We start from the raw sequence: 14,364 nt of genomic DNA on the forward strand, positions 1-14,364 counted from the left end.
AAATAAAAAATTTATTCATTATCAATCATTCGAAGCATAATAATCAGGATTTTGGATTGGAGATACGGGAAAAAACTGACGAATTCTCGAATTCTTGTCATTCCCGGGGAGCAAACGGGATGCATGTGCCAAATTGAATATCGGAGAGGATGATGGAGAAGAAGTGGACGGACGAACCACCAGAGCCTGAGCAAGAGATGAGGTGGGACCCGGTAGAGAGTTCCAGCTAACCTTAGCCTTTTCAAGATCCTGAAAAGTAGAAATTTTGGACATCTGGACATACCGACACACACAAACTAACGTTCAGAACCTTCGCCTTCTCTACCAAACCATTGACTTCCCGAGTCAACTGTTCATCCGTCTTGCCGGTTATTGTCTTCGCCAGAGCCATATTCTCAGCATGTCTTTTCAGCTGAGCATCATAAATAATCTGACGAATCGCTGCGTTTTTCAGTTCCATATCTTCAATGAGCTTCTCTTGCATTAAAGCTATTTTCTTGGGGCTGATTGGAGGGGAAGACAACGGAGACGATGGACTTCTCTTGAGAAATGGCTTGATGAAGGAAGAGGAAGAAGTCGCTGCGTGAGATGTGGCGATTGTCTGGGGAAGTTCTGAAAATTTTTGAAATTATACATACAGTACCGCTCAAAAGCTTGTCAACTTTGGCTCTTTCCAGTGGAGAATGGCCATCTTTGACAAAGTATTTCTGTGTCACCTGAATGTCCGACAAACTATATTTTGAATGATTTAGACATAGCAAAAATAACACATAATTTTTGTAGTTGACCATTTTTTCGTAGGGACACTATCTCAAAAGTTACAGGTTGTCAAAGTAATTTTCCCTTGAAACCGACTAATTTCAGAGAATATTTGCGAAATTTTGGAGCTTTTCACTTTGACAACCTGTAACTTTCATGATAGTGTTCCTACAAAAGAGTGGTCAACTACAAAAATGATGTGCTATTTTTGCTCTGTCCAACCCATACAAAATACAATTTGTCGGGCAATCGGGTGACACTGAAATATACTGTCAAAAAAGATCTTTTGAGTGGTACTGTAAGAATTTTCTCTGACTGAAGCTCACCTGGATTCCGAATGTTCGAAGCAGAAGGGGTGCTGGTGCTATTTTGTTGTTGGCTCATCTTGAAACTTTAAAAATTTGCAATATCTGCCAACGGAGGAAAAGTGACAAAATCGTATCCGATGTTTTCCACGTGTTGATAGGCCAATCCAGTACATCCGGTCATTTGAGTTCATGCCGGCTGACCTTTACGTTTTATCTTTTTCCGTAGTTTTAATCAGAGCACGGTCACCAACACAGCGAAAAAAGAACTGCAAGAAACGTGAAGTCGATTTTTTCGCGTTTTAATTCAATTATCTTATTTTTTGCACTGAAAATGCAATATTTTCAGGTTTTTAGACGTCGTAATGAATGAAAAAAAGTCCCATCCATCAGAATTGTAGAAAATAATATTCTCAATCGAATGAGCCTGAAAACGTTAATTTTGGTCTGAAAAATAACTTTGTTGATAAAGAAAAACAGATTTTTAGAAAAATGTATATATTTTTGGAAGAAATCATTTTCTAATAAAAATTGCAGTAAATGTACTTGAAGATCCTCTGAAACTGTTATAATTTTAGAAAAAGAAATATTTGATGAAACGCTAGAATGAATCCAAGAAAAAATAAGCTTGTTCTGATTTGTTTCATTCAGAAATTTTTCTCTCTTTCTACCCCTGACAGCTGTCCTCGAGAGTCGGTTGACCCACATCAAAAGATTATTCTCTCCTCTTTCTATTGGGAACCTCGTTGAAACTTCTTGACATGAAACCTTGTTTAATTCTCTAAAAAGTCCAGATCATGGAGGTCAAACATCAAAAGTTGGACTCGTTTTCCAGAGTTCTTATCAGTGTCGCTTCGTTGCCAGTCGCCGTGCTCTTTTGACCATCTCATTTCGTTGAAATAGTAGGTTGCATTTCAATGTTCCCACGACCTCAGACTATATTCTAGTGTATAATTATATTCATTTAACTTTCTCAACCTTGCTCCTGGTTCTACCTCATTATGTATGCAGGTACACTCAAGATCTGCTAGCAGCCTTCATCCCCTCACCGGCTTGATTAATAACAAGGTGACCATGTGTTCTTTTTTTCCTTCTCTAACCCCAGAAAGAACAAAGGTAGAGCTCCATTTTTGTAGTTGGCAACTTTTTTGTACAATATACTGTAGGAGGTTACTGTTAGAGTCTATTCTGATTTGCTCATTTTTTGTCGCTATTTGCAAATTTAGTTTGAGTCACACATAAGGTATCATAAGGTAAACCATCATAAGGTAAACTATCGGTTTCACCTCATCTATTCCTGACAGGCGGTACTTTTTGTTGTCGTTTATCTTCGTATTTGTTCTGAACAGTTTTTTTATTGTTTCTTTGACATTATTTTCCAATAAATTCACTTCCGTCGATAATCGAATATACACATTCCTCCTACTCAAAGTTGATGATTGTTTGCCTTCATGCAAATTGTATTGTCTTCTTTTTCTTTGGTTTCTCACTTTTTTGCTGGGCGCCCTCTCCTCTCCAATTTTTCCGTTTGATAGTTTCTGAACGACTTTTTCTCTGCTCAAATCGATGTTCCCGTTTTCTTTATAATCTGACACTTGTCAACTGGTAATTCTATTCGGCAACGGTTGTAAAATCTTGCTGTCATATAAATTGCCAGATGGACTCCTCCCCCGAAGATTCTTTTCTTGCGCATTTTCAACGAACCATCGTCTTTTTTTCTCTCTAATACAAACAAGGTTATTGCTCTCTGATTCCTCCTGACTCTGACTCTCATTGCATCATCATAAACCAGATTGTGTGACTCCTTCTCTGACACATCAATATGCCTTCACTAGACATTTTTCGATCTTCTTCTCTTTCTCATCTCACTTGACCAATTCAACATACTTGTACACTCCCACAAGACGTTCTGCTTCTCTCGTTTCATTATGCATGTCTAACCATTCTTGTCAGGACTGTATTGCTAGGCCACGGCCACCGAGACTACCATCTAAAATGATGATTTTAAAAGTTCATCAGTGTTTGGAAGGATATTTCGCTTCTGAAATCTCTTCACTCTTTCATAGTTTTCTTTGAGTTTACTATTATCGGTTCACGGACACTTGTCGGAAATGTTAAAGGCGCATGGAATTTGCTCGTATGGGTCTCGTAGTTGAAACCAAAAAAAACCGTAGTAAAACTACACATTTCAACTACGAGACCCATCCGAACAAGTTCCATGCGCCTTTAACACCCCCGTGGAGATCGGCGTCGCATAGTTGTTTTAGGAGCTCCCCCCTTTTCGCACTGTCTGTCTCATTTGTTCAAATGTTCGCCCTCTCTTTCTTGCTCTTTTTTGTTCACCAATTGTTTCTCCAATTTATTTTCAATTTTCCAGAAACTACCGATTTCCTAAAATGAACCAGTTCTCAAAATTGAGACAAAACGAATCTTCTCGCGAGGATTTGTCCGACTCCAGAGAAGCCATTGGAACCGAAAAAGATCCAATCGTGATCGAGGATTCGGTAGAGAAGCCAAGGGATTACTCCCATGTTGTTTTCAAGAAGGGATCCTTCGGAGGATCTCAAGCTAGTGTGGAGACAACGCCACCTGCTTCTTCACAACCGATTGGTAAGATTTTTCAGACAGTACATACTTCTTTTAGTAGTAGAGATGCACTAGGAAAGTAAACACGGATTGCCTAAAATATTGACGCAGATAAACTAAATTTTTTACAGTAGCGCCTGTCCGAACTCTATTCGAAGCTCCACAACAACCAGTTCGACGTAGAAGTAAGTTTTTTTGAATCTGCTTTCGAGAATAGTGTTCGACAAACTGACACAATGACCTTCATTAGTTAATATCGACAACCTTTCGTAGTCTATAAAAGACAGACCCGGGCATAACTCTTATGATCAAGCGAATTACCAAAAAACATATTCCTGTTCAAATTTCAAAATTTCAGTGCTCTCCGGAGGACGAACGGCGGCAGATCCCGAAATCTACGAGAAGGAGGCAAAAGCAAAAGGTCCGTTTTTTCACAACGCCTTGGTTTCTCACTGAGTATACTTAAAGAAAACAAAAAAGTGTTTTTCTGAGTCCTTGGAGTTTTTAGTCTACTTTTCAAACGTATTTTTTCAGCACTTCGAAGAAGAGATGATGCCGCAAGGAAGGTTACTTCCAATGTTTCGGAAGGATGTGAAAGAGGAGAAAAGGAAGAAGAAGAGAAAAATGAAGTGGAAACTGAAAAGGAGGAAGATGTAGAAGAGAAAGAAGAAGAAAAAGAAGAAGATGCACAAAAGAAAATGGAAGCTGAAAGTATGGAAAAGAAGAAGAAGGAGAAAAATAAGAACGAAAGAATGAGAGTCAAGTTGGCAACAAGTCGGATTAACCAGGAAACTGACGAATTTCAGTTGGAGTGTGCAGAGAAACGACATCTACTAGCCACTATAAAGGAGGATGAGTTCATCAAGGATAGTCAGGAGGAAAAAGACATGGAGGAACAGATTCGGAAGATAAAGAAGCAAACCCAAAAAAGACGTCTCAACCAGGAATTAAAAAAGAAGGAAGATGCGAAAAAAGATGAGAAGGAGTATGAGACGATTAGAAAGCTGAAAGAGGAAGCCATCAAAATGGAGAAGAAGACTGCCCGACTTCAATTGGAGTCTGCCAGACTGGTGCTTGAGAAGGCCGAGAAGGAAAAAAAGGAGATGGAAAAGAGTCTGAAGAAAAGACGTGACGATATGGAAGAAGATAGTGAGGATGGAGGACAACCTGGCCTTTCAAATAGGTTGACTAGACAACCGTCTGGAGTAAGTTCACTTAAAAACACTTTTACACGGACATTTTTTCTCATAAAGTTTATGTTTCAGAGAGCCTTGGCACCAGGGAGATGCTCGTCGATCTCCAGAAATGTCAAGAAAGAGCTGGAAGAAGAAAAAGTGGAGAAGAAGAATTTGAAAAGGAGACTCCAGGTGGAGGATGTTGAAGATCTGGACGAAGATCAACCCGGTTCATCCAGCCAGGAGGTCACGAGATCGCCAAAAGTAAGTTCCCTTTGGACATTTTTTTCATGAGGTTTATGTTTCAGAGTCCGGCTACTCCAAACAAGAAACCTTCTTCTCCGCGAAAGAAGTCATTGAAGAAGGCCAAAAAGTGGAAAACTGTAAATTTCCAAACATTCTAGCAAGAAAATAAGAAATTGTTTACAGGACGACGTGTACAAGAAAGTCTACCCAAACAAGGCAACGCGCTACAATAACTGAATGGAAGAGGAATCCTACTTCGATGTAGTGCAGATAGACAAATCAGATAGAAGAAAAGCAGGTATCCTTACAAAAATCACAGATGAAAAACAAATTTTCACAAAAAGAACACTTTATTCTAATTTTAAGATGGTTTTTTAAGACTTTATTCTAATTTTAAGACACTATTCTAATTTTTTTTGATGGTATAATAATGGATGGTATAATAGATGGTGCCCTGACTTCAACATGCACTACATGATACTCGGTTGTCTGCACGTACATTGTTTTCTTAGGGATGATGATGTCGACCATGTCATCCCATAAATTTTTTCGAACATAACCGTCACGATTATTTTTCACTTTGCACAAGTTTCCATCAAAGTCAACTGTTCTACCATCCGAACACTGGGAACCGGGAGTTCCAGAGATCGCTGGAGAGTCACTGAAAATAAATGTTCAAGTTATTTGAAATTTGGGATTCTGGGAAACTTACGAAAAATCAGAGATAATACTGACAAAGTCTTCTCCATTTTCCGAGCATTTTGTAGTGATACAAGCCATCGACGTGATACCAACTCCCGAAAGCAACTCAATCATCGAATCGTCGTTTTTGACATTCAAATGATTATCAAATCCTTTGTGAGAGATAATTGATGATTGTGGACATCCCTCAGTCAACGATAGTTGCTCCAGAATCTTCAACTCCAATTTTTTGTTATAGACAAGGGCATTCATGTTGGCCAGTTGATGTTTCTCAGCGAATTTGCCTCTTCCTTTGTTGATCATATGGAGACAGGATCCTCGAGTGAAATCTGTGGCACACAGGACGGCAGGAGCCAGGAGAAGCAGGGAAATCAGGAGTGACTTCATGACTTCAGAAAGAAGTTTGAACTGAGGGGAACTACAGTAGTCCCAGCTTATATAGTGGGATAGATCTGATAAGATTGTCATCAAAGTTCAATGAAAAAAGTTATCAAAGAAACTAATCTGAAGATCATTATCACTGGGGTGACACGTTGGCGAATTGTTATGATGAAGTTCCATTATTGCGGGGGGCTTCACGGACCAAACAAATGCCCCTCCTCCACAGAAATGAGAAAACTACAGTAACCCAGCATGTCTGGAATTGTCTGGGAAAAATTGGATAATGAATTGTGTTTCAACTTTGGAACATTTATTTGGAAACAGCACCTTTATAACGGATTTCACAGTAAACAATGTATAAACCACACAGAACAAAAGTAGAGCTTCATTTTTGTAGTTGACAATTTTTTTGTACGGACACTCCCTGGAGAGTGCAACATTTATTCGGGAACATCGCATAATAAAGGATTTCATAGAAAATTCATTTAAAATTTCATTTCATTTAAAAAGAAAATCTTTGGTCAAACTTAATTTTTTTTCATAGTATAACGTGCTCATTTCAGAACTTCCAAAAGTACAACTGAGCTCCGAATTCTTCGACTTCTCATCAAATTCTCTTTCGTCGGCGCTGGAACTCCACTCCCCAATCAACTTTTTTTTCTTACACAGGTTCCCCTGCTTCAATCATGGCGTCTGTTATTTTCTTTTCTTTCCCTTTCACACAGCTCCTTCCACTACTCTCCCTTCGTCCTCTTCTTTTCTTTTCTTGTCTTCTCCGCATCAGTTTCTTAAAATTCAGTACTTCATTTTTTTTCTCTCATTCGGAGCTCCCCTCTTTCCAAAGTTCAATTTCTCTAGATCTTCTACCAAAGTCACGATTGTCTCTTCTGTCCCTCCATAACTGCCCAATCAACTGATCCTACTCATAGTTTTAAAGACTTTTAAATTTTGAAATTCTCTCTTTTTCCATTCAGTTCTCCTTTGCTTTTACTTTTAATACCCTCCTCTAATTTTCAACAATCCTTGTCCACTTCTCTTTCATCTGAAACTTCCAAAGCTACATTTTTCTCCATCACAATCTCTGTTCTGTTCATTGTTCTTCTCTACTTCTCTTCGAATAAAGAATATTTGTTTTTCAAAAAAAGTTTCATTTTTTAACATGCACAGGGAAATCACTGAAACACTACATTTTGTAAACTAACGTGTTTTCCGCCGGTCGCGTTCAAAAAAGAAGGAAAGGACGATCTCTTTTTTAGTAAGAGAGTCTTCTCGCCGTTTTCTTTCTTAATAAGACGGTCGAAATTTCAAAATTTCTTGCACACGAACTTACTTTCTTAAAAATTGAGAAATTTTGTACTAGTGCATATTTATTTTTTAGTTTTAAACTTCGTTCAAAAATGTGTGAAAAATCATGATGTAGAATAAATTTGCTTCACTTCGATCTGTTCACGTCATTTTCTGTTCTTTTTACAAAGTTTGTTCAAAAGTACGGAATCGGTATCGATACCGATTCTGTACCAAGAAATTCCTCCAGATTCGGTATGCATACCGATTCTGTACTCTGCATAAAAGGTCACGTGAAAAAAAGATTTCTCCAAGTATATTCAAAAGTACAGAATCGGTATCGATACCGATTCTGTACCAAACAACAATTCTGTATAAAAAGTCACGTGAACTATTGAAAATCCACAGTTTCGATGTGTCAAATTTTATTTATGATATTTTCGTTTACGTGGATTCAAATCTGATGTTCATTGAGTGGTCAAAATGACAAAAATGACAATTTTCGATTAATAATCACCTAGATTTCTTTATTCGTTTTCGATCAACTTCACATTTTCTTACTTTAAAAGGAAATACTTTATCAAACTTTTTTGTGTTGTTGAATAAGAAAATGGGAAGTTAATCAAAATTGAATAACAAAATGTAGGTGATTATTCATCGAAAATTGTCATTTTTGTCATTTTGACCACTCAATGAACATCAGATTTGAATCCACGTAAACGAAAATATCATAAATAAAATTTGACACATTGAAACTGTGGATTTTCAATATTTCACGTGACCTTTTATACAGAATTGTTGTTTGGTACAGAATAGGTATCGATACCGATTCTGTACTTTTGAATATACTTGGAGAAATTTTTTTTCACGTGACCTTTTATGCAGAGTACAGAATCGGTATGCATACCGAATCTGGAGGAATTTTTTGGTACAGAATCGGTATAGATACCGATTCTGTACTTTTGAACAAACTTTGAAAAAAGAACAGAAAATGACGTGAACAGATCAAAGTGTGAAAACTCTGTGCTTCACGTGCAACTTTTTCTGGTAATTGCCAATTTATTGCATAATCGTTCAAATTCACGGAAATATTGTATTTTCAGTACAGATTATTTACAGAAATCTATTTTTCAATTCGCTAGCAAAAAATTTTGAAATTTCAACCGTCTTATATCATTTTTATTACAGAGGTCTTTGTTGTTTATGCGTTACCGTACCCTATTTTTTAAACAAATTGCTTGACTGAAAGAATTTCTTGTCTAAATGCAAATTGAAGCGTTCGTTATTCCAGAGATTCATAGGCGTGGTTTGCCTACTTTTCGTTTACAGATTTAAAAACATGTAGTGCAGATAGACAAATGAGATAGAAAAAACAGGTATGCTTACAAAAATTACTGATGAAAAACAAATTTTCACAACAAAAAAAACACTTTATTCTATTTCTTTGATGATGCTTTGACTGGTACAGACACAACATGATACTCGATCGTCTTGTGTGTTGTGATCGTCACTGTTTTCTTAGGGATGATGATGTCGACCATGTCATCCCATAAATTTTTTCGAACATAACCGTCACGATTATTTTTCACTTTGCACAAGTTTCCATCAAAGTCAACTGTTCTACCATCCGAACATTGGGAGCCTGGAGTTCCAGAGATCGCTGGGGAGTCACTGAAAATAAATTTTCAAGTTATTTGAAACTCAGGATTTTGGAAACTTACGAAAAATCAGAGATGATACTGACAAAGTCTTCTCCATTTTCCGAGCATTTTGTGGTGATACAAGCCATCGATGTGATACCAACACCCGAAAGCAAATCAATCATCGAATCGTCGTTTTTGACATTCAAATGATTATCAAATCCTTTGTGAGAGATAATTGATGGTTGTGGACATCCTTCAGTCAACGATAGTTGCTCCAGAATTTTCAACTCCAATTTTTTGTTATAGACAAGGGCATTCATGTTGGCCAGTTGATGTTTCTCAGCGAATTTGCCTCTTCCTTTGTTGATCATCTGGAGACAGGATCCTCGAGTGAAATCTGTGGCACACAGGACGGCAGGAGCCAGGAGAAGCAGGGAAATCAGGAGTGACTTCATGACTTCAGAAAGAAGTTTGAACTGAGGGGAACTACAGTAGTCCCAGCTTATATAGTGGGATAGATCTGATAAGATTGTCATCAAAGTTCAATGAAAAAAGTTATCAAAAAAACTAATCTGAAGATCCTTATCACTGGGCTGACACGTTGGCGAATTGTTATGATGAAGTTCCATTCTGTGTAACTCCTCGGCAAGTGTCGCCAAGTCTAGGCCAAACCTTTCGCTTCCACAAGTCTGGGAGAAGGCTGCCACAAGTCTTGGCCAAACTTTGCGCCTGTCGCCGCGTTGAGAGACTGGTTCCCAAGTCTTGGCCAAAGTTTGAATATTGATTTTTCAGCATTCAACCTCTTTATTAATTATTCGATTTTTATCACTTTTCACTTATTTTCAGTCTCTTTCGAATGTCGTTTACCTTATTTGAGTTTTTCTAACTAATTTTTTCCACTACCGTATTCAGAGAAAAAGAAAAAAACATGCACTACCGATGGGACGATGTGAAGGCGATGCGACAGAGACGCCGAGAAGCAGGTTTAGATGTGGAGGATTACACAATTCAAGATGTTATGAGAATGTATGAATATTCGAAAAAACTGGAAAATATATTAATATTTTTATTCAGGGCTCGCCGAAGCACATCGGATTCTCCAATCAACGACGACGACATGGACCCGTATCCCATCGACGAAAACCGATAAATGTTTTCCCGTTTCCTTTTTTCATGTTCCCCATTATTACTTTCATTACTTGTTATTTTGTTATTTCCTATTTTTCTACCAAATAAATTAAATCGATACAAAAGTAATTACAACAAAAATGAGAAAGCCAATACAACTTATCTACAAGTTTAGGACAAGCCTCCCACAAGTCTAGGCGCACATCTCCCACAAGTCTTGGCCTGCTTTTACGTAACACTTGTGGGAGATGTGCGCCTAGACTTGTGGGAGGCTCGTGCTAGACTTGGCGACACTTGCCGAGTCATGATTAATGAAAATACTGGAAAAACAGAATGTTCAATTTAAAAATGGTTTAACTATGTACAGCACCGGTCAAAAAGATATACAATTTGGCCTTTTTAAGTTTGAGAGTGTATCATAGTAATTCTGGTTGTCCCACACAGTAAGCTATGTATAAACCATACAGAATACAGGTACAGCTTCATTTTTGTAGTTGACAACTTTTTTGTACGGACACTCCCTCTCTTCAGAGTTACATAACAACAAACTAGTTTCTCCCTCAAATCGTCCCAGTGCAAAATAGAGTGATTTTTAAGCCAAATTAATAGAAAAAAGATTAGGATGCAATTTTTAAAAAAAATTAGTGAAAGGTAAGTTTGGGTGTGTGTAAAAAAATGATCTAGCTCTCAAATTTATTTGGCTACCGAATCGTAGTTGCTTCTCCTCAGCTTCTTGTGCAATTCGAATTGTCAGACTATTCCGGAGCAGAGGATGCAGATGATGATGAGGACAAACACGGTGATCTGGAAAATGGAGAAAATTAGCGATTTGTGTAAACGCGCTCCATCGCACAACGGTTGGCTGAGTGCCAAATTAGAATTTGGAACAGTTGGTCGTATTTTTGACCTCAATATAAACCGCGACAAATTTTGTGAATTTTGCTGCGGCTGACTGACTACAAACTACGAAATTCAGCTAGCCTCTGTAAAACTTAATTAGCTTGTATCTTCGTTGTTTTTCCACCGATTTTCATGATTTTTGGCTCAAAATAAAGGAAACAATATACTTTTTTTTTAAAATAGAACCTACCATAGTGGTGTTAGAACCATCAGGAATTGGTGGTTGAGTCGGCTCCTCCTCTTCGATTTCTTCATCTTTTTCCTCATTTACTTCCATTTGTTTCGCCTTCGATTTTTGAGATTCTCTGAAAAATTTTCTTATAATATTGTCAATTTTCTCAATTTAAGAACGCGCCAGTAGCGCATCAGATTTCAAACTGGAAAAATTCAAGAACGCGCCAAAAGTGCACCAGATTCTCGCGCCACAGCCACCCCAGCCAGCCAAATTTCCAGTTTTTACTAAAATTCAAGTCTCTCTGTGTGTCTTTTTGTACGTTAACAAGTAAAAGTAATACGCGCCAACGACACGCCAGACAATTTACTCTGAGGACCCTTTAGAAGGAATCTGCTTCGAGGCCAACGCTCTGCTTACAGCGCTCTTACCAGAGGTCTAAAATTTTTGTAGTTTGTAGTCTTTGTAGTTTTTGTAGTTTGTAGTCTTACCTTAAAACACGTTTCTACTTCCACGTTTTCGGAGCTAAACACGGCGCATCCGGTTGGATTCAACTCCTCCGGAAGTGGGTCTTCCGCTGTGAATGAAGCACATCCAAGGGTATGGTACGACGACATTATTCCGAGTTTTGATTTGATGGTGGCCTGGAAGAAGAAAGTGTGCTCTATTGAGAATAGAGCGAACTCACCGTAAAACAGTACTCTCCACTGCATGAGATGTTCCTTGATTTCATGTTTGTTCCCATTGTTGTCACCTCTATGAATGCAGTACATTTCTCCTTTTCGGGTACTGTAGGTATTGGCTTCGCAGTGTTACAGTAATCCGTACCACATATACATGACTCGAGGGGCAGAAGGTTTGGTAAGTGCTGAAAATAGGGCGAGAGTTTGAAAATTTTGGCAAATTATTGTTTTGCCAACATTTCAAAGCTTACTGAGGCTAACTGACTACAAGTACAAACTAAATAAGTGAGTTAGCCTCAATCAGCGAGTTTTTGTATGATTGTCACATTTTTTGTGTCAAAATCCTCCTAATCAACCGCATTTTAATCCTACCCTTGCTGTATGATGCATGGCTCCGGTAATGGGCGGCGTCATACACGATCCGATAGCTCTTCGTTCAATGAGTGGAACTGAAGCATTCGTACATCCCTTCTCGACTTGTTTTGTCGCGTGATTAATCACATACGTGCAAAATTCTCCAATACACGTTTTTTCGTCGGTCCGACAATGCGCTCCGTCGCACACACATTGGACCTGTAACTTTTTTTGGTCACTGTGTTTTTTTGCTCTCTATTAGTGTATTATCAATGGAGCGCACTCTCTGATTCCTGTGTGACCTACAAACTCAACATCCTCTTTTTCGACTTTTCGTAGTTTTCCACGTGTATTACACAAATCTTCTCCATTGCAGAAACACGTGAACGGCTTATCAGAACCATTTGCATACTCACAGTGGTCACGGATGTCTTTCGCCAACATTGATCCGTTCACACAACCCTGAAATAATAATAGGTGATGTTTAGATAGACTACAAACTATTTTTCTTAGTTAGCCTGAGCAAAAGGTTGTGTAGGCTCACTGACTACAAACTACAGAAGTGGTTCATTCTTAGCACAGGCTCCCCCGCTTCCGGTAAAGCAAGGTGCGGTGTTGCGCTTTCCGCGTGTTTTTGTTTGCGCACTTGCCGATTTTTGTTGACGCATTTCACAAATTGAGCGGAAATTCAAATTTTGAACCCCATTTTTGGCTTGAATTGCAGTTTTTTGGGAAATTAAAGTTTCTGGGGCAATTTTTCCCAGAACAATTCGCGAACTTTTTTAAGTTAGTGTTTTTCGAGTCTATTAAGCACAAAAAGTTGAATTTTTATTCAGCGTAGGAGGAGTTCTATACTTTTAAAGTTTCATGAATTTCACTGTGAAAACGGCCGTATCTTTTTATTTGCTCCACCAAAATTAAAGTTTTTACACTTTTTGAACGTCTCTCAGTCTAAGGAATGTCTTTCTAACAAAAACAATCCGTGAAATGTAACAGAACAAAAGATCGAAAAAGGCCAAAAGATCGAAAAAGGTTCGTAGTTTGTAGTTTGTAGCCTCAACAATCTTCACAGAGACTTACTGACTACAAACTACAATACAAAGTTAGCCTTTGGCAATCTTCTCCAGATTCTTTTCAAATTTCCTACTAAATTTATAGTTTGTAGTCTCCCACCTACCTTCACAAGTTCTGACACTTCCCATGGCAGAATTCCCCATCGTGGTGCATATTGTGACATCATACAGTAGTCTCCGTTACAGAAAGAACCCGTACAATCCATTCCGACACAATCGTGACATTTCACCGCATCTGAGATGGTGATCTAAGAAAACAGCGTTTTGACTCTTTATCAGTGGAGCGCGTTGTTTGCAGTCACCAAGTTTCTATTGAGAACGTTATCAATGGAGCGAGTTTGCTTACCTGAGCAATGAAGAGTAGTAAGCTGGAGTGGCTTAATCGCCACTTTGTTTTTGGCATTGTTGTCAGATCTTTCACGTTTTTTGGTGGTTCTGAAAAGATATATAGGTTGCGTGAATAAGAAGGGTTATGGTAGAATAAGAGAGTACATCGGAGCGCGATTGTTTCAATTTTGGTCACTGTAATGTATTTACACTGACCAACTACACTGGCCAAAATATTTGTCAGTGGAGCGTAATTGCTGATGGTTACTATAGCTGACGTGTGTTGTCACATAGTGTGACAAATGTAACGAAAAGGGTTACTAGGGAAGGTCACCGAGTCGGTCTGGAGATATGGGATTTTGCAAAATTGCAATAAAATATTTCGCGTGTCAATAAGGCAATAATACTTCCAACTTCTGGCCTCGTTTTTCTCGAATATCAGGCCTCGATGGCAACAACAGAATATATTTTCCAATGATATAGGCCACGTTTCATAACTCCACGGTCACCTGGAGGCTTTCCCTAGTTAGTGCTTTCCATAAACCTCGTTAACGGGAGAACTATATTCTGTGTGAATATTCATGAGTAGATTGTCTTTTTTGTGACTTGGCGGTATGATGGAGGCGGTATGGAGGCGGTATGTGAC

At 38.4% G+C, this 14,364-nt stretch overlaps 5 protein-coding genes across 5 annotated transcripts; 1 reads left to right on the forward strand and 4 right to left on the reverse strand.

Annotated features, from left to right (window-relative positions):
* Positions 1-21: 21 nt before the first annotated feature.
* Positions 22-1,143, reverse strand: GCK72_007084 (uncharacterized protein; the record flags this gene model as incomplete). Its single annotated transcript, XM_003099901.2, has 3 exons — positions 22-249; positions 302-612; positions 1,086-1,143. The coding sequence occupies 3 exons, from the start codon at positions 1,141-1,143 to the stop codon at positions 22-24; spliced, it is 597 nt and encodes a 198-aa protein (XP_003099949.2).
* A 2,317-nt stretch (positions 1,144-3,460) lies between these two features.
* GCK72_007085 (uncharacterized protein) lies at positions 3,461-5,308 on the forward strand (the record flags this gene model as incomplete). The annotated part of the gene is made up of 7 exons (XM_003099902.2): positions 3,461-3,674; positions 3,782-3,835; positions 4,009-4,071; positions 4,185-4,855; positions 4,916-5,089; positions 5,134-5,208; positions 5,255-5,308. 7 exons carry the CDS (start codon positions 3,461-3,463, stop codon positions 5,306-5,308), a joined length of 1,305 nt encoding a protein of 434 aa, XP_003099950.2.
* Positions 5,309-5,464: 156 nt separating this feature from the next.
* GCK72_007086 (uncharacterized protein) lies at positions 5,465-6,160 on the reverse strand (the record flags this gene model as incomplete). The annotated part of the gene is made up of 2 exons (XM_003099861.2): positions 5,465-5,732; positions 5,784-6,160. 2 exons carry the CDS (start codon positions 6,158-6,160, stop codon positions 5,465-5,467), a joined length of 645 nt encoding a protein of 214 aa, XP_003099909.2.
* A 2,714-nt stretch (positions 6,161-8,874) lies between these two features.
* On the reverse strand, positions 8,875-9,536 carry GCK72_007087 (uncharacterized protein; the record flags this gene model as incomplete). Its single annotated transcript, XM_003099869.2, has 2 exons — positions 8,875-9,109; positions 9,160-9,536. The coding sequence occupies 2 exons, from the start codon at positions 9,534-9,536 to the stop codon at positions 8,875-8,877; spliced, it is 612 nt and encodes a 203-aa protein (XP_003099917.2).
* Positions 9,537-11,647: 2,111 nt separating this feature from the next.
* On the reverse strand, positions 11,648-13,794 carry GCK72_007088 (uncharacterized protein; the record flags this gene model as incomplete). The annotated part of the gene is made up of 7 exons (XM_053725974.1): positions 11,648-11,719; positions 11,773-11,925; positions 11,970-12,149; positions 12,337-12,537; positions 12,625-12,780; positions 13,496-13,639; positions 13,738-13,794. 7 exons carry the CDS (start codon positions 13,792-13,794, stop codon positions 11,648-11,650), a joined length of 963 nt encoding a protein of 320 aa, XP_053590168.1.
* Between the last annotated feature and the right edge of the window lie 570 nt (positions 13,795-14,364).

Source organism: Caenorhabditis remanei, chromosome II (assembly GCF_010183535.1).
Source record: "Caenorhabditis remanei strain PX506 chromosome II, whole genome shotgun sequence".
Classification (NCBI taxonomy): Eukaryota; Metazoa; Nematoda; class Chromadorea; order Rhabditida; family Rhabditidae; genus Caenorhabditis; species Caenorhabditis remanei.